The sequence below is a fragment of the Leguminivora glycinivorella genome, chromosome 5 (assembly GCF_023078275.1).
Source record: "Leguminivora glycinivorella isolate SPB_JAAS2020 chromosome 5, LegGlyc_1.1, whole genome shotgun sequence".
Classification (NCBI taxonomy): domain Eukaryota; kingdom Metazoa; phylum Arthropoda; class Insecta; order Lepidoptera; family Tortricidae; genus Leguminivora; species Leguminivora glycinivorella.
In genome coordinates, this window is record NC_062975.1 from 6,880,913 (window position 1) to 6,905,303 (window position 24,391).

Here is a 24,391-nt window from a genome sequence, read left to right on the forward strand (position 1 = left end):
ATTGTCTAGTGTAATACACCTGCTAGATTTCTCATTCTTCATATCTTTATTATGGTATTTTTATTGTAATATAAAGTTTTGTTACAACACACACCTGTAACATCGACGAATGTGCGTCGTATCAAACACGTGTCTTTGCTTCGAGGAAATTAGCGTTTACCTTGCCTCTAGTGCACTGACCACGATAAATTCTACCTGCTCCAAACTGTCCAACCTTAAACATACTTCCTTAAAGCCCACTATAGACTATGTCCGAGATTTGGACAGCACTACTGAGCTGCCACTAGACGTGAACTGTTTCTGTTTTGTAAATGGCCACGTCCTTTCCTTCGGCATTTGGAAACATTGATTTGTTATGGAGAGCCATTGATAAATTATGTTAATGATCGTGCTACAATACCTACACTGGACATTGTGTTTCGGTATAATTTTTTCTGCCCCTCATTCCGGTTTTATGCTGACATCACTCTTTTCATGCCATTTATAGCAGTTGTTTGCTGATTGTTCATTGACCTTGCCAGCCGCTAATTTTTTTGAAAAAAATCTCACTTTAGCGCATACATATTTTGATAACCTGTTATTGGAATGATGTTGGATTGGAACTTTTTGCCAGACTTTGATTATTTACTTATTGTCTCTAGATTGCCGATGAGTCTAATAAGGCCTGTTGTATGTGTACATAAACAGTTACACTACCAATATGGGTAGTCATATCATGTACGTGGTAGGTTGTTGGTAGTAGGTTGTCTGGTAGAAATCGCTCTTTAGCGATAACACCGCCTGTTGTCTGCCTCTATTTATAATCATTTGTTTTGTCTCCACTGTATCTTTTGCTGAGGTGTGCCAATAAAGAGTATTCTATCTATCTACCTATGAAGCAGCAGAAGTAAACTATATCAATGATACGATATGATATCATTATTAGCCTATGTCCGTTCTAATTCTAGGTACATGCTTTCTGGAGATCTCCATCATAGACGAGAGGGATTAGGTAGGTATGCAAATGTAATAGAATAAATACCGAGTTACGCAAACTCGGCAAACTGCGGGACGAGTTATTTGAGGATGTGTTTCATTAAAGTCATAATCTCTTGTGATGTAAATGTTACACTCCCGTCACGTTTACTATGCATGCACTGATTTAAATGTAAAAAAAAAACTCAATGTAAACTACGCACCAGAAGTACTGAAACATGTACATATATTATCATATAATCTAAATACTTTTCTTTGTCACGGAAGAGGTGATAACCTGTAGGATACTTTAAATAGTTTGAGAGGATTTAAATTTGGTTCAATAGTATTCAGGTTTGTTTACATTACACAATACGAAACATGTTTTACCTACCAAAGTAACACGTGTTGGACTAGTCTGGAAATGACTGATCTTGTATATATAATTGATTATAAATAAACGAAATAAATTAATAGTTTAAAAAACACTATAAAACACGCTTTTATAAATGCACGTAAAAGCCAAAAATAAATTATGGATCGTTCAAGTTGTCTCTATTTGTGAGCTGAAGTTTAAAAACTATGTGCTTTTAATTATAATATTTGATTGTAAAAGCGTGGGGCGCTGGAACAGGAAAGACTTTTTGTATAACCACAGAATATATAAGTATAACTTGCTGATAAATCAAATTATGCTATGTTACGGGAAGGAGGTTACACAGATTGACGCGCTAACTGGAGTTGCAGCATGACTAGTAGGTTCTACATTAAACAGTCAAATCAATTAAAAGTCAGTGTTCAAATTAGGTACCAGTTTGTCGAACTCAGACAAAATATGCGCTAGTAGCGAGGAGAGTCGACAGTCACCGACACTTAGAACGCCGCTTTTTTCCGGTAATCAAAGTACAAAAGGGGAAAGTGTCTACAGTGACAGGATGCAGAGTTCTTGTTCGTGGACGAGATATCTTTGGTTCTCTTTGGTAACCCTTAGGCGGCATATGTAAACGTTATGTTCTTATGCAACTTCATTCGCCAGGAAGTTCGAATTAGTATTTGTTTACAAGAAAGTCTTTACTGTTCCAGCGCCCCACGCTTTTACAATCAAATATTATAATTAAAAGCACATAGTTTTTAAACTTCAGCTCACAAATAGAGACAACTTGAACGATCCATAATTTATTTTTGGCTTTTACGTGCATTTATAAAAGCGTGTTTTATAGTGTTTTTTAAACTATTAATTTATTTTATACTTTTTAGTCATTAACACTTTCGCTACCAAGAACCCGACTGTCGGGCACACCGCTCGTAGAAGCGTAGCCGATTACATGGATTTCCCCGTATGTAGCGAAAATGTCGTAGCGCCGCGTAGAAGCCCGGTTTCGAAAGTGTTAATAATGAAATAAATACCTTTTAACATTTATACATAAAATTATTTCAAGTAGGCGGATTTTACATGCCATTTGTGGCTTAACGTGTACTTATTGCTAATTGCTACTTAATAATAACTAGCGGCTACCTTCTTATTACGGTATTATCATAAAAATGTTTATACCTAATAAGTTATCCGTAAAAGATAGACAATATAGACATGTGCCATCGCGGACTTTTTGAAGACATTAGAGAGACATACTTTCGCCATACATTGTTTTGAAGCTCTCAGCTAGTGGGATTTTGTTTGACTCGATTAGAAAATATTGTCACATTTCAACTAATTCAAACAAAATTTAAGTATTTCTTTTTTGCCGAGCCCCCTTTATTTGCACTTAAGGGTCACAGGAAAACCATTACCCAACTTATTTTAAATACAACGTTGATCTTTATTTTATGCGGGGGCTTTGCCCCGAACCCCCCCTTTGTTTGCTCTGAAAGGTCACAAGAAAACGCTAACCCAACTTATTTTAAATACTACGTTAATTTTTCTTTTATGCGGGGGCTTCGCCCCCGAGCCCCCCTTTTCGTTACTCTTAAGGGTAACAAGAAAACCCTAACCCAACTTATTTTAAATACAACGTTTATCTTTCTTTTATGCGGGGGCTTCGCCCCCGAGCCCCTTTTCGTTACTCTTAAGGGTCACAAGAAAACCCTAAACCAACTTATTTAAAATACAACGTTGATATTTCTTTCATGCGGGGGCTTCGCCCCCGAGCCCCCTTTGTTTGCTCTTAAAGGTCACAAGAAAACGCTAACCCAACTTATTTTAAATACTACGTTAATCTTTCTTTTATGCTGGGGGCTTCGCCCCCGAGCCCCCTTTTCGTTACTCTTAAGGATCACAAGAAAACCCTAACCCAACTTATTTTAAATACTACGTTGATCTTTCTTTCATGCGGGGGCTTCGCCCCCGAGCCCCTTTGTTTGCTCTTAAAGGTCACAAGAAAACGCTAACCCAACTTATTTAAAATACAACGTTGATCTTTCTTTTATGCGGGGGCTTCGCCCCCGAGCCCCCTTTGTTTACTCTTAAAGGTCACAAGAAAACGCTAACCCAACTTATCTTAAATACTACGTTGATCTTTCTTTCATGCGGGGGCTTCGCCCCCGAGCCCCCTTTGTTTGCTCTTAAAGGTCACAAGAAAACGCTAACCCAACTTATTTTAAATACTACGTTAATCTTTCTTTTATGCGGGGGCTTCGCCCCCGAGCCCCCCTTTGTTTACTCTTAAAGGTCACAAGAAAACGCTAACCCAACTTATCTTAAATACTACGTTGATCTTTCTTTCATGCGGGGGCTTCGCCCTCCGAGCCCCCTTTTCTTTACTCTTAAGGAACACAAGAAAACCCTAAACCAACTTATTTTAAATACAACGTTGATCTTTCTTTCATGCGGGGGCTTCGCCCCCGAGCCCCCTTTGTTTGCTCTTATATGTCACAAGAAAACGCTAACCCAACTTATCTTAAATACTACGTTGATCTTTCTTTCATGCGGGGGCTTCGCCCCCGAGCCCCCTTTGTTTGCTCTTAAAGGTCACAAGAAAACGCTAACCTAACTTATCTTAAATACTACGTTGATTTTTCTTTCATGCGGGGGCTTCGCCCCGAGCCCCTTTGTTTGCTCTTAAATGTCACAAGAAAACGCTAACCCAACATATCTTAAATACTACGTTGATCTTTCTTTCATGCGGGGGCTTCGCCCCCGAGCCCCCCTTTGTTTGCTCTTAAAGGTCACAAGAAAACGCTAACCCAACTTATCTTAAATACTACGTTGATCTTTCTTTCATGCGGGGGCTTCGCCCCCGAGCCCCCCTTTGTTTACTCTTATATGTCACAAGAAAACGCTAACCCAACTTATCTTAAATACTACGTTGATCTTTCTTTCATGCGGGGGCTTCGCCCCCGAGCCCCCCTTTGTTTGCTCTTAAAGGTCACAAGAAAACGCTAACCTAACTTATCTTAAATACTACGTTGATCTTTCTTTCATGCGGGGGCTTCGCCCCCGAGCCCCCTTTGTTTGCTCTTAAAGGTCACAAGAAAACGCTAACCCAACTTATTCTAAATACAACGTTGATCTTTCTTTCATGCGGGGGCTTCGCCCCCGAGCCCCCTTTGTTTGCTCTTAAAGGTCACAAGAAAACACTAACCCAACTTATCTTAAATACTACGTTGATCTTTCTTTCATGCGGGGGCTTCGCCCCCGAGCCCCCCTTTGTTTGCTCTTAAAGGTCACAAGAAAACCCTAACCCAACTTATTTTAAATACTACGTTGATCTTTCTTTTATGCGGGGGCTTTGCCCCCGAGCCCCCTTTTCGTTACTCTTAAGGGTCACAAGAAAACCCTAAACCAACTTATTTAAAATACAACGTTGATATTTCATTCATGCGGGGGCTTCGCCCCCGAGCCCCCCTTTGTTTGCTCTTAAAGGTCACAAGAAAACGCTAACCCAACTTATTTTAAATACTACGTTAATCTTTCTTTTATGCTGGGGGCTTCGCCCCCGAGCCCCCTTTTCGTTACTCTTAAGGATCACAAGAAAACCCTAACCCAACTTATTTTAAATACTACGTTGATCTTTCTTTCATGCGGGGGCTTCGCCCCCGAGCCCCCCCTTGTTTGCTCTTAAAGGTCACAAGAAAACGCTAACCCAACTTATTTAAAATACAACGTTGATCTTTCTTTTATGCGGGGGCTTCGCCCCCGAGCCCCCTTTGTTTACTCTTAAAGGTCACAAGAAAACGCTAACCCAACTTATCTTAAATACTACGTTGATCTTTCTTTCATGCGGGGGCTTCGCCCCCGAGCCCCCTTTGTTTGCTCTTAAAGGTCACAAGAAAACGCTAACCCAACTTATTTTAAATACTACGTTAATCTTTCTTTTATGCGGGGGCTTCGCCCCCGAGCCCCCCTTTGTTTACTCTTAAAGGTCACAAGAAAACGCTAACCCAACTTATCTTAAATACTACGTTGATCTTTCTTTCATGCGGGGGCTTCGCCCCCGAGCCCCCTTTGTTTGCTCTTAAAGGTCACAAGAAAACGCTAACCCAACTTATTCTAAATACAACGTTGATCTTTCTTTCATGCGGGGGCTTCGCCCCCGAGCCCCCTTTGTTTGCTCTTAAAGGTCACAAGAAAACGCTAACCCAACTTATCTTAAATACTACGTTGATCTTTCTTTCATGCGGGGGCTTCGCCCCCGAGCCCCCCTTTGTTTGCTCTTAAAGGTCACAAGAAAACGCTAACCCAACTTATTCTAAATACTACGTTGATCTTTCTTTCATGCGGGGGCTTCGCCCCCGAGCCCCTTTGTTTGCTCTTAAAGGTCACAAGAAAACGCTAACCCAACTTATCTTAAATACTACGTTGATCTTTCTTTCATGCGGGGGCTTCGCCCCCGAGCCCCCCTTTGTTTGCTCTTAAAGGTCACAAGAAAACGCTAACCCAACTTATTCTAAATACTACGTTGATCTTTCTTTCATGCGGGGGCTTCGCCCCCGAGCCCCTTTGTTTGCTCTTAAAGGTCACAAGATAACGCTAACCCAACTTATTCTAAATACTACGTTGATCTTTCTTTCATGCGGGGGCCTTTTCTTTACTCTTAAGGATCACAAGAAAACCTTAACCCAACTTATTTAAATACAACGTTGATCTTTCTTTTATGCGGGGGGCTTCGCCCCCCGAGCCCCCCTTTGTTTGCTCTGAAAGGTCACAAGAAAACGCTAACCCAACTTATTTTAAATATTACGTTAATCTTTCTTTTATGCGGGGGCTTCGCCTCCCGAGCCCCCTTTGTTTACTCTTAAAGGTCACAAGAAAACGCTAACCCAACTTATCTTAAATACTACGTTGATCTTTCTTTCATGCGGGGGCTTCGCCCCCGAGCCCCCTTTTCTTTACTCTTAAGGATCACAAGAAAACCCTAAACCAACTTATTTTAAATACAACGTTGATCTTTCTTTCATGCGGGGGCTTCGCCCCCGAGCCCCCTTTGTTTGCTCTTAAATGTCACAAGAAAACGCTAACCCAACTTATCTTAAATACTACGTTGATCTTTCTTTCATGCTTCCCCCCTCGAGCCCCCCCCTTTTTTTTCTGTTCTTATCTTCCGGCACCATCATCAGGCCTTGAAACCTAATCGTAGTCATAGTTCATTACAAGACTTTTCTAAGAAGCCCAAAAACAGCTATGATACGATGTTCCATCATGTAGTTCCAGTTCATATCTTCCGGCTCCATCATCAGACCTTGAATTCTAATCGTAGTCAAAGTTCATTACAAGACTTTTCTAAGAATCCCAAAAACAGCTATGATACGATGTTCTATCATGTAGTTCCAGTTCATATCTTCCGGCTCCATCATCAGACCTTGAAACCTAATCGTAGTCAAAGTTCATTACAAGACTTTTCTAAGAAGCCCAAAAACAGCTAATGATACGATGTTCCATCATGTAGTTCCAGCTCATATCTTCCGGCTCCATCATCAGACCTTGAAACCTAATTGTAGTCAAAGTTCATTACAAGACTTTCCTAAGAAGCCCAAAAACAGCTATGATACGATGTTCCATGATGTAGTTCCAGTTCATATCTTCCGGCTCCATCATCAGACCTTGAAACCTAATCGTAGTCAAAGTTCATTACAAGACTTTTCTAAGAATCCCAAAAACAGCTATGATACGATGTTCTATCATGTAGTTCCAGTTCATATCTTTCGGCTTCATCATCAGACCTTGAAACCTAATTGTAGTCAAAGTTCATTACAAGACTTTTCTAAGAAACCCAAAAACGGCTATGATACGAGGTTCCATCATGTAGTTCCAGTTCATATCTTCCGACTCCATTATCAGATCAGCTCAACAGTACCATATTATTGTATTGTCATCGGAACTACATATAGCTGCCAATTTTCATTACGCTACGACTCCTGGAAGATGGTTAAATTAGCCTCCGCAGATTCCATTACATACATAGTTACATACACGACGACCTAATAAAAGCGTGTTAAAAATATATACCTACCTAGACTTATCCACGTACGAATAGTTATGAGTCCAGAAAAGTTAAAGGATGATCTTCATTAATATTTCTGCTGGGATCATTCATATATGTATCTCCCATGTATGTTATAGAGGTATAATACATTTATAGAGGTATAACACATACAATTTAACTGATTTAAGTTTATTATACATTTATGACTTCCAGCTTCCAATGTTTGCTAATGTAGTGTAAATAATTAGATTTGTCTGCCAAAGACTAGATACAAGCAAATATGCGAAAATGACACACACATTGTAGTATTACTAGTATTAATAATGCAATGGTATAAAATTAATGTTCCGTGATCTTCACTGAGATAATTAAGCTTTTTTATCATTAACCCTATTTAAATTCAATGTCATTGATAAACATTTATGTAATTGGCATAGTTATCTTCCAATTCATTGTCGTCATTTGCTACGAAAGAACTGCTTCATTATTGTACATATTCGTTCATTATCTTACATGATTTATTTATTCATTGGTCCATTCTTCGGACCAGTATGACGCCTCAATTCGATGTCAGTTGGAAGCAGATGGTGTTTTTTTACGCACTAGTGCGAGAAGTGGTTCATTATATGCCAGTTCGAAACTTCGGAGGGCCATCTGTACTGAAAAACGTCGTACGATACACGTGCGAAAAGGAAATTCGTAACTCGTGTCGATTTAAAACACTACCTTCGGTCGTGTTTTAATTTATCGCCACTCGTTTCGAACTTCCTTTTTTACGCACTTGCATCGTAATGTACTATTTCAGTACAGATGGTTTTTTTTACGCACTAGTGCGAGAAGTGGTTTATTATATGTCAGGTCGAAACTTCGGAGGGCCATCTGTACTGAAAAACGTCGTGAGATACACTACAGGTGCAAAAAGGAAATTCGTAACTCGTGTCGATATAAAACACTCCTTTCGGTCGTGTTTGAATTTATCGCCACTCGTTTCGTACTTCCTTTTTTAGGGTTCCGTAGTCAACTAGAAACCCTTATAGTTTCGCCATGTCTGTCTGTCCGTCCGTCCGTCCGCGGATAATCTCAGTAACTGTTAGCACTAGAAAGCTGAAATTTAGTACCAATATGTATATCAATCACGCCGACAAAGTGCAAAAATAAAAAATGGAAAAAAAAATTTATTAGGATACCCCCCCTACATGTAAAGTGGGGGCTGATATTTTCATTCCAACCCCAACGTGTGATATATTGTTGGATAGGTATTCAAAAATGAATAAGGGTTTACCTTGAAGTCAACCAAAACATAAGATCGTTTTTTCATAATATTAATATTTTCGGAAATAATCGCTCCCCCTAAAGGAAAAAATTAAGTGCGATCCCCCCTAAAGGAAAAAAAAGTGCGTCCCCCCCCCCTCTAACTTTTGAACCATATGTTTAAAAAATATAAAAAAAATTACAAAAGTAGAACTTTATAAAGACTTTCTAGGAAAATTGTTTTGAACTTGATAGGTTCAGTAGTTTTTGAGAAAAATATGGAAAACTACGGAACCCTACACTGAGTGTGGCCCGACACGCTCTTGGCCGGTTTTTTTTCGCACTTGTATCGTAACGTAATGTACTATTTTCTAAGTGCAGGTGTTCCTCAAAATTCGCTTATTTTATATCAAAAATGGCTATTGCACTGATGTTATCGATACTGCTTTTATAATGGGTAGGTAGGTACCTAAAATGCAGCCTTTGATGTCCTGTCCTATTGCCCCATACTCAATATGCGTCATACGTGGCACAGCCAGTCTATCATGTTAGCAAGTGGAGTTGTATCGGTATAAGCACATTCATGGAACACAGTATCTTTGATAGGTTCCAAAAAGTACGCTCCGCATGTATTTTTTGTACGGGTTCTTAAGCTAGAAGCTTTTTCCCTTTGAAGTTCCAACAGAAGTTCTGATAAAATGATAAAGGTCTTGAAACGTAAGGACCTTTATCTGACGGAAAGCCACATGCATCGATAAATGCACTAAAAGAAAAGCAAGCTCAAGGCGTTGACCTCAAGGGAGTAGATGTCGCGAAAGCGTTCGGACCGCTTTCATTCGAGATGACCGTGTCACGTGCGTCTCGAGTTTATGTTTTCTATTCCACGTATGTTTACTGAATGCAGGACACGATCTGTCCTTTATTGAAAAATGTAACGGACTTTTAAACTTCCTTGCCTTATGGTGCAGACAAACTTTGCCTTTTTATTCTTTATTCTTGTCTTCTCTCTCTCACTCTCCTCTGTCCTACATTTGTTACACTTTGTAAAATAATACATCTTCTTCTTCGGTCTTACAAGATATACTGGTAATGCCCGCATGCATCTCGTGATTATGTGTTTTATTCAAAGTATGTTTACTATTATACGATCCATCGCTTCTTGAAAAATCTAACATATTTTCAAAGTAGTTTACTTACCTACCTGATAATGTAAAGAACTCCATCGCTTTCATCTATCTACTCTGCTTTTGTTACATTTGTCAAAGATATAAAACGTCATAGTAAAATGACTACTGTCTTCGAATTTACACTGCCAATGACTGCAATTTTCCATACTTTCCTATATAAATCACGTTAAATTGCAAAGTTGTTAATTGATGAAATTAACATTTTCTTGCATGAATATATTTACGTTAATTCATGACGATGACTGAATGACGTTAGTTTTAAATTGAGACAGTCTTGTAACTCGTATAGTGAAGTGATTCATTACGAGAAAGCATATGATTTACCTGTTTTTAAACGTAACAGGTATAAATTATACTTTATATGTGCTGTGGGAATATAATTATTGATAAACAACTTCTTCCGTTTATTGTTATAGCCTTATTGTTTACTCTGTGCGTTGTTTTGCTATCATTAAAACATAATTAATGAGGTATTTGATGCATTTTGCCATTTCAATTTTTAATTTATTTCATGAAAAGAAAAACCCATGAGTACATAATTGTGTTATTAATAGTCACATTAAGAATGTGAGTTTGACTTCAATGACTCAGATTTGGTCACACTTAGGCATTGCATCGAAGTCGAATGCCAGGCACATGACTAGATCGATTCGGTTGAATGAACTTGCTAGTATTATGTATCATTCATTCATTGTCTAGGCCTTCGTTCTACATTCTTAAATTGATTGTCTGTCTTATGTCTAGCCCATGCAACTAAGTCTTGAGGTAGAAACTAGATTGCATTTTGAATCGAAGCGAATAGAATATCCGAGACACTTTTAATATTCACTCCATAAAATTCTTAAATTTTTAACAGATGTATCTTTTGATGTCTGCCGCTTTTCGGTGAAAGAAAAACTAGAAAAAGTTATTAAGATAGCTACATTTTCAAAATATTGATGATCAATTTGGTCCGAGTAAATTAGCTGATATATTACTTACATGTAGTGCGAAAAGGGTTTCCTTCGTATTTTTCGGGAAACGTTCGTATTTTGTAATGCTAGTTCAGTCAGTGTCAGTACATCTTGTAAACGCATGACACGTTCGTACGTTTCCGTTTCCGTAACAATAGGAAGGCAAATCTTTTCGCACTACATCTTTGCCTTTGTTATCCATCCGAAAACCCAAACCGGAGATCTGACAGACCCCGCGGTCAATGGCGGGATATCCGGATTCTTTATTTGAAGGAATGGACATACCCGTGTCACCAAATAGTGATTGTGTGGAGATATTGGTGGAGGCCTTTGGATAGAAGTGAGACATGGACATGACAGGTTGACAGGCTTCTAATAGTCATGCTAGCGCATCATAATCTTTTATCTAACGGCTATGATTATTACAAGTTGTAAAGTCAATAGACAGCCAAGTCGCATCTAATCACTGAATGGCATAGATACGGAGTCACGCAGGTATTAAACGGCTTAGTACACCGGAACGTTTACTGTTGTAAGTAGTCGCACGCGCCGATTGCTGATAATGTGGGCCCACGAGTGCGCAGAAGTTGTGATAATGTTACAATTAGAACAATCGCTTCTTCTTCAGTCGTTCTCTCATTAGTCTCATTACCAAGGATCCTGTTCCTGACATCATGCCATTCTGTTGAAGACTAGCTAGTTTCCTCCATAGGTATCTGTTCCTCGCCAAGCGCATGGCCTCGTGCAGTTTTAATTGCACGGGTGCAGTAATTTGAACACACCATTTACTAGGTTTACAGAGGAGAACGACAAAAGCTACGCAAATAAGTTGAAGACATTTCTTATCAATAAAAACTATTATACTGTTAAGGATTTTATGAATGATAATGACATGACATGAGCACTGATTAATTATACCTATTACTATTTTAATACTATGAAATTGATTATCACATTCGGTACTATTTGTAATAATTAAAGTATGTTGCTAATAATAATGATGTTAGTATTTTAATAATTATGTTCATATTTAAAATTTTATTCATTGTAATTCTTAATTAATTTTAATGATATACATGCACATATGTATTAGCACATAAGTTAATTTTAAGATTTAAATTGCCATACCCATCTTGGGTCCATGAGGTACTGACTATTTCGCATGTAAAAAACATATTGTAATTAGGTACCATGGTGCAATAAAGAAATAATAAAGAATAAAGAATAGGTCTTGTGCCTTCAACTTTGCCCGTCATTTTGACATTTGCTAGCGTTTTTGAAACTGCATATACATTTCGCTCATAAAGACGTTTTAGTGCTAGTGATTGTTTCAGTATCACGTCATTGTCAAGCTCTTGGTAAGGTTCATACGACTGAATTGATTTATTAGTAAATACAACGACTCTATAAACGAAGGCGCCACTAGACGATCGACACAGTTTTAAATAATCAATCTCGGCGCTTTGAGATCGGTGTCATACCAAGTGGAATCAATTTATAACTAACCATATTTTTAATTGATTTGTAATGTTACTAATGATCTACATTTGGAGACTTTATTGTATATCTATGAAAAACTTCTATTCTAATCGCGAACTCATCATTTTAATGCGATATTCAAGTAGCATACTTAGTCATGCCCGCAGAGTATTTTACCAATTTTTTGGATATTTATGGATAAGTTAATAATTTGATTTACCTACACGACGAATGTGCAAATATTAGTATTATCAGTACCTATTGAAGCAGAAAATCCTGTTTTACCTCGTTTTACGAACAACCGGGTTTACTATATTTATAGGCTGCATGGTATCTCCACAATAATAAACTACGTTATTTGTGTAGAGTGCCGGATTGAGATAATCAAGGGTTCTATTGACATATATGTTGTATTACGTGTGCATGGCTTTATATGATATAATTATGTGTGAATGGCTTTATTTTGATGGCCAAGCTTATAAAGATAAACGAAAATAGCCTTACTTTGCACATTTACCTACAATATTTGAGTGTATTTTGTTATTCCGCAAATTTATTGTAAATTATCCGCCGTTACAGTTAGATTCACAATGACCGGGTGGTCTTGGAGTTAGAACACGTTAGCCGCGTAAGCTAAAGACACTGAGAACACGTTAGCCGCGTAAGCTAAAGACACTGCACTGCTTCGATTCCCTTGTATGCAATAATAGTACATTGTGCAACAAGGGGAGGAAGTTGAATATTGTAGATGTAGATGTAGATGTAGTGTAGGGACGCCCGGCCGGAGGCAGGCGGGCTGTCGATCACTTGCTGTGTTCATTCAGCCCAATTCCCTGGAGTTGGAGCTGCAGGTTACTGTTCCGGCAGCATTCCCACACTTCCTTCTTCAAATCTTCTTGTTTTCCTGCAGAACAAAAGGACATCTTAGTTCGACATCCTTGAGTTCTTCTGCTTTTAGTCTATCTCTACCAAAAGTGTTGTATCGCGGTGTCGCATACATACTACATTCCGCTAACAAATGTAGGCTTGTTTCCTCCATACCACAATGTGGACAGGATTCGTCATCTCTTATTCCTATTACCTTGAGGTGTCTATTGAGAGTGTTGTGCCCAGTAGTTATACCTGTCAACATTCTCAAGTTGAATATTACTAACGAGAGTAAGTTAAATCGCGACGGCTTGCCGGAGCGATTTAAAGACTCGAGTTAGTAATATTCATACTCCCCGAGTTACACACAATGTTTTTCATCACACTCGTAATGTAAAAAATATGTAAATAGATGTAAAAAAGTTAAGTGCGGTATAAGAAATTTCATTATTCCCTTGGGAGAACGATTTTTCTATAACTCACGCTCCGCCTGCGTGCACAGTGCGGGTGTGATGAACAAATATAAGAAGTCTTTTCACGCTTTTGGGCAAATACAATCAAGGTTAATTAAATAGTAGTTGCGGACAAAGTGACAACACTATGTATCCACAACCTTATGTATACTGTCGCGTATACATATTTTTGGCACTTTGTCCGCATCTATATTTAATAGCTTGATGGTACATTTTTTTGGCATCCCCTTATATACATAACAGTAACAGCCTGTAAGCGATCGTTGTCCCCGTGAGAACATGCACTGCATAAACTGCATTTAACATACCATGCGAAGCCTGAACTAATACGACTTTTACGCCTTTGTGTTAAGGCCCAACAGCCATCAGCCACGCTGGTTGCATAATTATGATATCGACCTCGTATCTTCGCTCTACCGGTTGTATAGGATGACCAGTTTTTGTGCACTTGTGGCACAAACTGGCATAAGTGTACCGTACAAATGAGGCGACTTTACTGTTTGATTCATTAACGATTATGGCGATAATGAGCAATAACTGATCGGCATGTTATTCATAAGAAATTCAATATACATAATAGCGACTTATTGCATTGCCGTTTAGTTACCGGTAACAAGAATATCTTTTTTTACCTCGTTTTCTAGACTTTCCGGTGTTAGGTAGTATATGAAAATCGTCACAGAACGTGTATTGGCACTCCATTTAGATATCGGAAATTTTCAAGGCATTTCACTGCATCATTTTGTTTTTCACTAATTTAATGTTCGTTAATTAAACTACATATTTATTTATTTAATCTTTATTGAACAAAGAAACACAATGTACAATAGGCGAACTTAATGCCATAAGGCATTCTCTACCAGTCAACCTTTAGGCAAAGCAGAGAAGTTGTAGGCAGTTACTAGTGTGTTCTTTTTTTTTATAAATTTATTTTTTATTACGTCGGAATTTATCCTATCAGCATTGATAGCAGACGCTAAAGCGTACACAATAGTTTGATGGAAAATTATAATAAAAGTACCATATACACCTGTGTATACTAAGGCGGAGTGCCTGAATCAATATGAATGTCATTTGTCCGCCAAGGTTGCCTAGTTGCTTAATACAAGTACCTCAGTAAATACTGTACTATAGCACTTTAAGTGAATAATAATCACGTAGCGGGCTTTAAAGCCTTTCAATGCTTACTTTAAGGGTATAACAGGACACACCTAAGACTACTTTTACGGTACCTACCTAACAGTAGCCGACTCTTTTAGTTTTGAAACTAGTTGACAACCGGCCTTTTTTGGTCACGTTTTTTTTCAATGATAATAAAATAAATACGTTAATAAACTATTTATTGGTTAAGGTTAAGTGACGGGTGCCATATAATAGTCACTTACCTTCATTGGGTCATACGTAGAAGTTATACTCGTATAAGACACACATTATATAAATGGCATTTAAATAACGTCTAAATGCCTGCATAAAATGGTATGAAGACGCTTGTCGGTAAGCTGAACACATGGGTGGGTAAGCGTTGTCATACAAACGAACGAGCGATTTCCCATACGTAAGATGCGAATCGATGTGGATAGATATGGTTACACCCTACGTCACAAAACCATGATACAGGCTAAGGACGCTTATCTACAACCGACAAAGTAGAACCTTTCATGAATCTAGTCAGGAAAACAGGTATGTCTTGCATTTGCACATAAAATGTAGGTACCCAGTTTTAAGACGGCCGGTCTGGCGCAGTCGGTAGTGACCCTGCCTGCTGCGCCACGGTCCCGGGTTCGAATCCCGGTAAGGGCATTTGTTTGTGTGATGAGCACAGATATTTGTTCCTGAGTCATGGATGTTTTCTATGTATATAAGTATTTATATATTATATATATCGTTGTCTGAGTACCCACAACACAAGCCTTCTTGAGCTTACCGTGGGCCTCATTCAATCTGTGTAAGAATGTCCTATAATATTTAATTTAATTTAATTTTAATTTATTGCTCTATAGTGCATCGAACACAGTACGTAGCATTAGTATTATGTTATTAGTTATTTTCTCTGAGGCATTACATTCTTCTAATTTACTGCCTACCGGTATACAATACAAATTTTATACATATAAATGTTATTATTTAGTACCTATTTAGTCATTTAAAAACCGCAACCATAATGTGCGAAAAACAATGGTTACCCATTGAACTGTCATATTTCCTTCAGTTATTATTATTACTGCTTTGACGCCTATTACCTATATTTTACTAAGTAAATGCGAGATGAGCAAATTAATAATATTTTAAGCAATAAGCGTGACATTAAAATAACTTTCAATTCTTTTAATGTTAGTAACGCTACTACTAACTGACATGGTTTATATTATACTTACGTTCTTTATAATCATATATTTTTCCCCTCACTAGCTCGGAAACACGTGTTTTGTCCTTTAATACCAGCGGGTAAAAACGCATTTTATTCACTAGTGGGTAAAGTAATTTGACCTTGAATAAAGTCAAATTAACTGATTTAAAATTGATAAAAGTAACTGGAACTACTGGAAGCAGTGATAAACGCATTTTTTGCGTTGCAGTTTCCTCGCTATAGTGAGGGGAAAAGTTTTGTGTTACACTCAGGTGCAAATGTATTTTACTTCTCGTGTGTTAAAAAACTCGCAAGTTCAGGATTCTATTCTCGAACCACTCGCTTCGCTCGTGGTTCAACTATAGAATCTAAATAGAATTCCACACTCGGCGTTAAAATACAACTTTGCCCCCTTGTATAACAAATAACTATTTAAAAAACCAGCTATTCATAACAATCATAACAGAACAGAAATTTGCTATGAACTTGTAAACTTCGACATTGTATATTGCGTATTGCGTCAGACATCTATTTATTTACTGAACAACTGTTATGAATTTAATATAGCGCTAGTAGCCTAGCGGTAAGTACGTGCGACTTTTGTTCCGGAGGTCGCGGGTTCGAACCCCGGCTCGCACCAATGAGTTTTTCGGAATTTATGTGCGAAAAAATTTCATTTGATATTTGCCAGTCGCTTTTCGGTGAAGGAAAAACATCGTGAGGTGAGGAAACCGGACTAATTCTAATAAGGTCTAGTTTACCCTTCGGGTTGGAAGGTCATATGGCAGTCGCTTTCGTAAAAACTAGTGCCTACGCCAAATCTTGTGATTAGTTGTCAAATGCGGACCCCAAGCTCCCATGAGCCGTGGCAAATGCCGGGATAACGCAAGGAGGATGATGAACTGTAATGTTATGAATTGAATTCTTTATAACAGGAGATATATCAATTTATGATCATGATAGGTTTATTTTCCACAATGTTATTACCACAACATGTGTTTATTCATGTCATGATATCTATAAATTAACATACATATTTACTAGCTACTATAAAATGAGATCGGTACTATGTGGTTAAGACGATACGGTAGGGGTCAATTCTCCATGCAAATGCCGGGATAACGCAAGGAGGATGATGAACTGTAATGTTATGAATTGAATTCTTTATAACAGGAGATATATCAATTTATGATCATGATAGGTTTATTTTCCACAATGTTATTACCACAACATGTGTTTATTCATGTCATGATATCTATAAATTAACATACATATTTACTAGCTACTATAAAATGAGATCGGTACTATGTGGTTAAGACGATACGGTAGGGGTCAATTCTCCATACAAACGCTCTCGGCTATTTCCTCCCTGGTTTTTGAAGATTGAGCAATGATTTTTTCAACACAAATTGTTATTATTTTTATCTGTGTCGGACCGTTTTAATTTTTTTGATATTCTGCTTTTTAAAGATTCTAGAGCCAATCAAAAATTTCCAAAAACGGCCTTTTTCGTTGTGGCGCAAAAAAAGGTGTGATACTCAAGATTGGTAACTATTAACCAAAAAAGCTAAACGGTCCGACATAGATCATTTCATTGTTATTCAGATTCTCAAATTTCGTTCCGATTGATTAAGTTTTGAAGGAGGAAAGAGTCGAGAGCGGAACCTCGATTTTAAAGATTTTTTTGAAATATCTTTTGACTGCGTTGTTCTTAATGGACAATTTATTTTCGGTAAATCTAGTTAATAACACTTGTATATTTAACTAAAATTCCCAAGTTGAAAGGGGGCTTCCTTCCATTTTCGCTACCGTATCCTCTTAACTAGACTGCACGACTGCAGTTTTTGCGGGTCGCGCTGCCATTGACAATGAAATCACAAAAGGTCGGTCGCGGTACATTGCACTTGTCATGAGACTTCTATCTCAATGGAATGTTTTTACTTATGATTTTATAGTAAAGACATGTTTCATTCAACATTGTGTTTTCTTGATTACCTACTTTTGTGATTTGATTAATATTTTCTCACGTTCTCATCGAGTACAAAAATACTGACTAAAAATCAAGTTTATGTTTTTAAAAGAGTACTTTATTCCGGTAGGCAAAATACACGGTCCGTCCGCCGGGACCGTTCAAACTTTGCATAGTGACTTTTGGGGTCATATTGAACAACTTATGGGACCAATGCTGAACTCGCAGAAAACTCACTATAAAAAGTTATTTTTTTTTAAGATAAGATAATCATTTATTGCAAACCATGGTATACAAAGTTGTGTACATAGGTAATAGGTATAGGTACACGGGACACATGGCACCCTGGTAGGGTATGGCAATTTTTCTTACACTATTTAAACAAACATATTTTTTGAACGGTTCTTTTTATTTCACCCTGTATATGCCATTATTATGCATATTATTATTGTGCATTATTATTATGTTGATATATCGTATACATTAAGATCGGTTTCGCATTAAGTCCGATCCGAATCCGTGAAAATAAGATCGGATGGAGTGCGTAAAGTACCACAAACAAATAGTTCTACGGCTATGACGGATCTTATTTTCACAGATTCGGATCGGACGTAGTGCGAAGCCGCTCTTAGTACTATGGATTGTTTAAAACCAATTCAGCGATATTGTGATTAGTTAGCTTTTATTTTTTTAAATGCCCACACGCTGCTATATAAAAGTGCATAATTACTAAGACTTGTAAGTACAAAATGTAGTTACACGATTGTATATAAAAATAACTCGTAAATCTTACGCTTTGTTGCATTATATCGGTTTGCCTAACCCGCGTTTGTTTCTTTTATCGTTATCGCTTCGAACGGTATTGCATAACAAAAAAACACATTTTGGAATCCGCTAATTTTGAGCCTCTACAATGGGCTATTGAAGTTTTAGAATTCGATAGCGTAATCGACGTAATCGCCGCGGAAAATGTAATGTAATAAAAATTATTGATTCTTGCCGTTCTAGTCTTAGTTGTTGTCTTTCTCCATTTTCCGATACATGTCCGTTTGTTTTCTACTCTGGGTACGTAGCCAAATGCACAAACGCTCACGATAATATCTGTTTCGTAGCTATCTAGCTCTATCGCTCTTGCGTATTGGCGCGAAAGAGCCAGACTACATCTCTGTCGGCGTCTGGCGTCGAAACGCCGGCTGACGTTAACGCTATCGAATATTTTTTTATGCGATACAAGACAAACGAGCAGACAGGTCGCCTGATGGTAAATTATCATTGCCGCCCCTCGACGCCCGAAACACTAAGAGTTGGGTGCGTTGCCATCATTTAAGATGGGTGTACGCTCTTTTCTTGAAAATTTGTAAGTAAGTAATCATTTATTGTCAGATTGTGCATATCAGGTTACAGGTGTTGTAGGTTGTATCGGTCCGGAAATGCCGCAAGCGACAGTTTATTTCATAGTTTAGCTGTGCAAATATTGAGATGACTGTCCGTCTGTGAGTTTTAGCGTCTCGTCTTAACCTGGGAAAAACCATTAGGAGTTTATCGCTTTTAATATGCATTAAATAATTTTCCCGTTATTATTCACGTGCCTATATAATTGGACTGAATGAATCAAGAATTTCATTCATGTTTCAAACCGCGCATACAGCTTACGCGCTAGTCATTTTTATTTGGTAATAAAAATATTTTATGTGTTGTTGCAGAAAACAAATCGAAAGCAGTAAAATGGCGCGCGAAAGTATGCTTGCACGTGGATCTTCTAGTCATAGCGTAATGTTTGTTAAAGTTGCTGTTGCAGTATTGTTCTTAGGTAAGTTGTACATTTTAAAATACATATTTTATTTTAAAACTTCGGCAAGATATCGTTGGGCGGATAGAGTGGCGGTGATTTTTGTGAGCTCAGCGTCGCTGAAAGCTAGCGCATTACTGCTCAAGACCGAGTTATCTGAAAGTCTGCGGATCTTTGACAATACAATCATCAAAAACGGTTTTAATATTAGGAGAAGTATAAATTGAAATAGATATCATACACGAAAGAAAAAACGACAAGGCCCACTGGTGGCCGAGCCGGGAATCGAACCCGGGTCTTCAGCTTACGCGGCTAACGTCTTTACCACTAGATCACCCGCCCGCCGTTAGGAGAAGTGCTTTAATTTTAAATATATTATTACCGAAATGGTAAATAAAATTGACAATTTATGTTACAGGATTACCATGTGCACAATCGCAGATAGAAAAAATGTATGTCGACGTCACAGAAGTCAACCTCTTAGTGGACGAGACGCGGCTCTTCAAATTGATTCAAATGTAAGTTTAATTTAATGGCTATCTTTTAACATCTATTTTAGGCACATTCAATTACCATATTATCGAATAATCCATACATTTTCCACCATTTTTCGGATACTTATTGTAAGCAAATGGAAAGCGACTTTTTTACTTTTTATATTATGAAACTTAATTTGCTCTTTAAACATAGCACGCTGAAACCAGCCATGTAAAGATAGCAATTTTGACAGCCCGTCCAAGTATTATTTTCAACTTCAAACCTCTATGAAATTGCACAGGCTATAAAATGTTTTTGCTCATCTTGATACGTACCACCTATAAAAGAGCTTATGAAAAAGTTATTAACACCTTTTATCTTACTTGCAGCGGCGAATACAACGAAACCATAGACGTGGCAATACAAGCCCAGCATCCTGACATCGTCCAGTTTTCACCGCCTCACGTCTTAATACCGGGAGTAGAGAGACCGAACACAACAGTCGAGATATCGTATGATATCAGCGCGCATGGGAAAAGTCCCGGACATTCCGACGTTTCGTTTAATGTCACGCCGAGCGGCATCGTCAAGTAAGTGAAACGAATACAAAACCATACTTGTGTGATAAGTGTATATATAGACTTCGTCTAGTTTTCACCATCGTCTTAATACCGGGAGTACAGAGCCCGTACACAAGTCGAGATATCATATACAACACGAATATCATTAGAAACGTATACTTTACAGCAGACAATTGAATTTAGAGGATATTTATTGAGTCCGATCAATTGAGATCTCTAATGAATATTAATCTGTTTGTTAGAAAATTCAGTTTAGTCTCACAAGTTTGTTAATATCAGAATTTATCAGAGCGAATTCTTAATTTAGAAAACAATAAGAACAAATTAAATTACGTGCCACAAGCCTTCAGGAAAATTCTCATGAACTTAGAAATTTCGACCCATGCAACCGTGACCGAGTCCGGGTGGCCGAGCAATCAAGGCAACTGCCGCGTAAATCACTGGAAGTGTTCTTGCTCCGCATCTATATGAAATGTGCACTGTTTCCTTCCAGCATGGACTCAGTATTCATCCTCGTCACTGTGATGCACTCCAACGCCATCTACATAATCTCCTACATCATGGGCTGGGTGTACTTCGCGGCGTGGTCAGTCTCCTTCTACCCTCAAATCTACACCAACTTCAAGAGGAAAAGTGTCGTGGGACTCAACTTTGATTTCCTGGCGCTTAACATCATGGGCTTCACTATGTATTCGCTGTTTAACTGCGGCCTTTATTTCTCTGGGGAAATACAAGTAAGTAGATATGCAATTTTATTTCTCATTTTACTGACCAGATGACCTGACCGGTCTGGCCTATATTACTATATAGGCCTAGGCTAGGTTACTACATTTTTCTCGGAGAATTTATAACTATTAAGATTTTTAGTTATTAAGAACTATATTTGCAGTGCCCTTATAGGGTTCATACCTACTGCCCTATATACCTGCGAATCCCGACATTTATGTTCATCAGACACAGTGTCACAGAGTTTGTGCGTAGGTAAATGTAAATATTTGTATTTACCCAACCAATTGGAACCCTAGGCCACTGAAGAATTATTTGATTGTAATCAATCTTACTCTACTGCTTATCATTGTGACATACTTGTAGAGCGACCCAGGGTTCCAATCTAAAGCCTAGGTCACTGAGGAATCCTTACAATTCAGTAAAAGTCAAAATGACTTCTTTAGCAAATAAAGCACGATGTTGACTTGATTGGTTGACTGTACGAGTACATATAGTACAAGCTATGCTTATTTTAAGGCTGGGTCGATCTGTGTAAGGTGTCCCGCAATGTCTACTAACGTAATATTACTCATATATGTAATTTTATTTCAGGGGCGTTACTCTATTAAATTGCGCTGTTTCTAGTGAGCTCCACATTTATCTGTTCATGCATTTTAATACGGCTACTTCTCATTCCAAAATTATTAACTCTGACCGATTAATGGACAGCTAGCAATACTCTTTCTTTCGCACATTGGCACACAGACTTGCAGAGGAAGTATTTTTTTTAGGTAATAGGTTTTCTATAATAATAGCTAATTTTCGGCTACTTCTCATTCCAAAATTATTAACTCTGACCGATTAATGGATAGCTAGCAATACTCTTTCTTTCGCACATTGGCACACAAACTTGCAGAGGAAGTATTTTTTTTTAGCAGCAGGCATGGGCAATATACTGTTTTCATAATACCCGGCGCACGATACCTCAGTTTGAAAACTAGCAGATAGTCGCGTGCCTCGAAATGTATAAACATTCCATTCTTTTCAACGTGTCTATTCATCACCAGGCTACCTGTTATTGACAAAGTATTATTTAAAAATTAAGTTTGGTTGTTTTCATAATAATACGCCACAGCGATGACCTCGCGTCACTCGCCTGTAAACATAGGTGCCCAAATTATCGATCGAACGTGTATTAAATTAAACGAATCGTTTCATATTCATTTATGCACTCCCTTTTATATTTTATCGGACCACAAGCATACTAATTTGTATTTCAGGTTTATGCCCTCGCAAGTGCCGAAAATTTATAATATTGATAAGTTAAGCGCGTATTTTTTTTATTTTTTAAACAAACCAAACAGTTTCCACTTGTAAAAACGAACATATTCTGTTGCTCAAACTAGACTTTTACAATTTGGTTAATCTTCTATAGGCTTGGCTAAACTTTAATCGTTATTTAACTTTTACAATAAATACTAATGATAAACAACATTTTTCGTTCAGTATTTTTCGTTTGCATCACCCTAATGTTATGTGATGTGATGAGTAATAATGATCACTATGATCAGTTATAGTGATATTTTACCATTACCATACTAACTTGGAATTTTAGGGCTCAGAATTTTAGGCATACGATGGAAAGCGGTTATTGTAACCTATGGACGCCTGCAACTCATGCGCGTTGCCGATCCATTAAAAACTTGTAGCTTACACTCCTTTTTTGAAGAACCCCATACTACTTTAGAGCTTTATTATTAATGCTATATTAATTAATGAATCTACGGTTGTACTACTTGTACTCACATTATTAACATGTCGCAGCAATAAATAAATAAAATAAATAAATATTATAGGACATTCTTATACAAATTGACTGAGTCCCACGCTAAGCTCAAGAAGGCTTGTGTTGCAGGTACTCAGACAACGATGTACAGTACCGGTCAAATGTTTGAGTTCACCCTTTGATTTCGGTACAAATGAGTACTTTTGTACGGTAATTATCTTCGGTTTGGTAGTCGAAATATGTTTTCAACTTATATTTATTGTTTTGTGGAGATTTGTTTTACTTAGTTAGACACAATTCACGTACCTTTCTTTCACTAAAATCTAATAAACATGACGGCAAAATGCTAGTTATACTTATGGCCTTGCCTTTGCCACTAATTGAGACACATCTTTACACGAAACACAGTTTTAGCCAGATAATATAGGCCAAATAATTATTTAGCCTATAAGATTTGAGGGAAACAGATGTTAAAAAAATATAAATTGTTTACGAAACAAATTTTGACGTCTGAACTACAAAAAACTATCTCTCTAAAGCAGTCAATTGTACTGAAAACAAGGAGTGAACTTAAATTTTTGACCGGTACTGTATATAATATACAAATACTTATATACATATAATACATCCATGACTCAGGAACAATATATCTGCGTTCATCACACAAATAAATGCCCTTACCGGGATTCGAACCCGGCAATAGCGATATAATAACGCGAGTACAACCGTAGATTCATTAATTATTTGAATATGTCTCACGAAAGTTTATATAGCTTACTAGCTTTTGCCCGTGGCTTCGCTCGCGTTAGAAGGAGACAAAAAGTAGCCTTTGTCACTCTCCATACCTTCAACTATCTCCACCTAAAAAGACGGACAAACAAAAACAGACACACACACTTTCCCATTTATAATATTAGTATGGATTATTTTTTCTCTATTCCATTCAATATTGGGTGCCATATGTCGGGCTAGGCTATAATGCTATAATGAGTTAATCTAATTATTGTTAAGATATAATGATACGTTATCAGTGTTATCACATACATATTATAAATAATATACCTGGCATCATTATTATATCGATATTCGTCAGCTGTGAGAGAAACGTGTTTGATTTCGGTGCACGATTTCTCCTATCAGTGTTATTTATG

The 24,391-nt window shown here is 37.6% G+C and overlaps 1 protein-coding gene across 4 annotated transcripts in view; it reads left to right on the plus strand.

Moving 5' to 3' along the window:
* Positions 1-24,391, plus strand: part of LOC125226143 (cystinosin homolog) — a 68,417-nt gene that overhangs the window by 24,838 nt on the left and 19,188 nt on the right. For all 4 annotated transcript variants that reach the window (XM_048130034.1, XM_048130035.1, XM_048130033.1 and 1 more), the window contains 4 exons: positions 19,603-19,709; positions 20,107-20,206; positions 20,555-20,755; positions 21,240-21,480. In XM_048130034.1, the coding sequence (XP_047985991.1) occupies positions 19,625-19,709; positions 20,107-20,206; positions 20,555-20,755; positions 21,240-21,480 (627 nt within the window). In that variant the 5' untranslated portion in view covers positions 19,603-19,624. The remainder of the gene's footprint in view (positions 1-19,602; positions 19,710-20,106; positions 20,207-20,554; positions 20,756-21,239; positions 21,481-24,391) is intronic.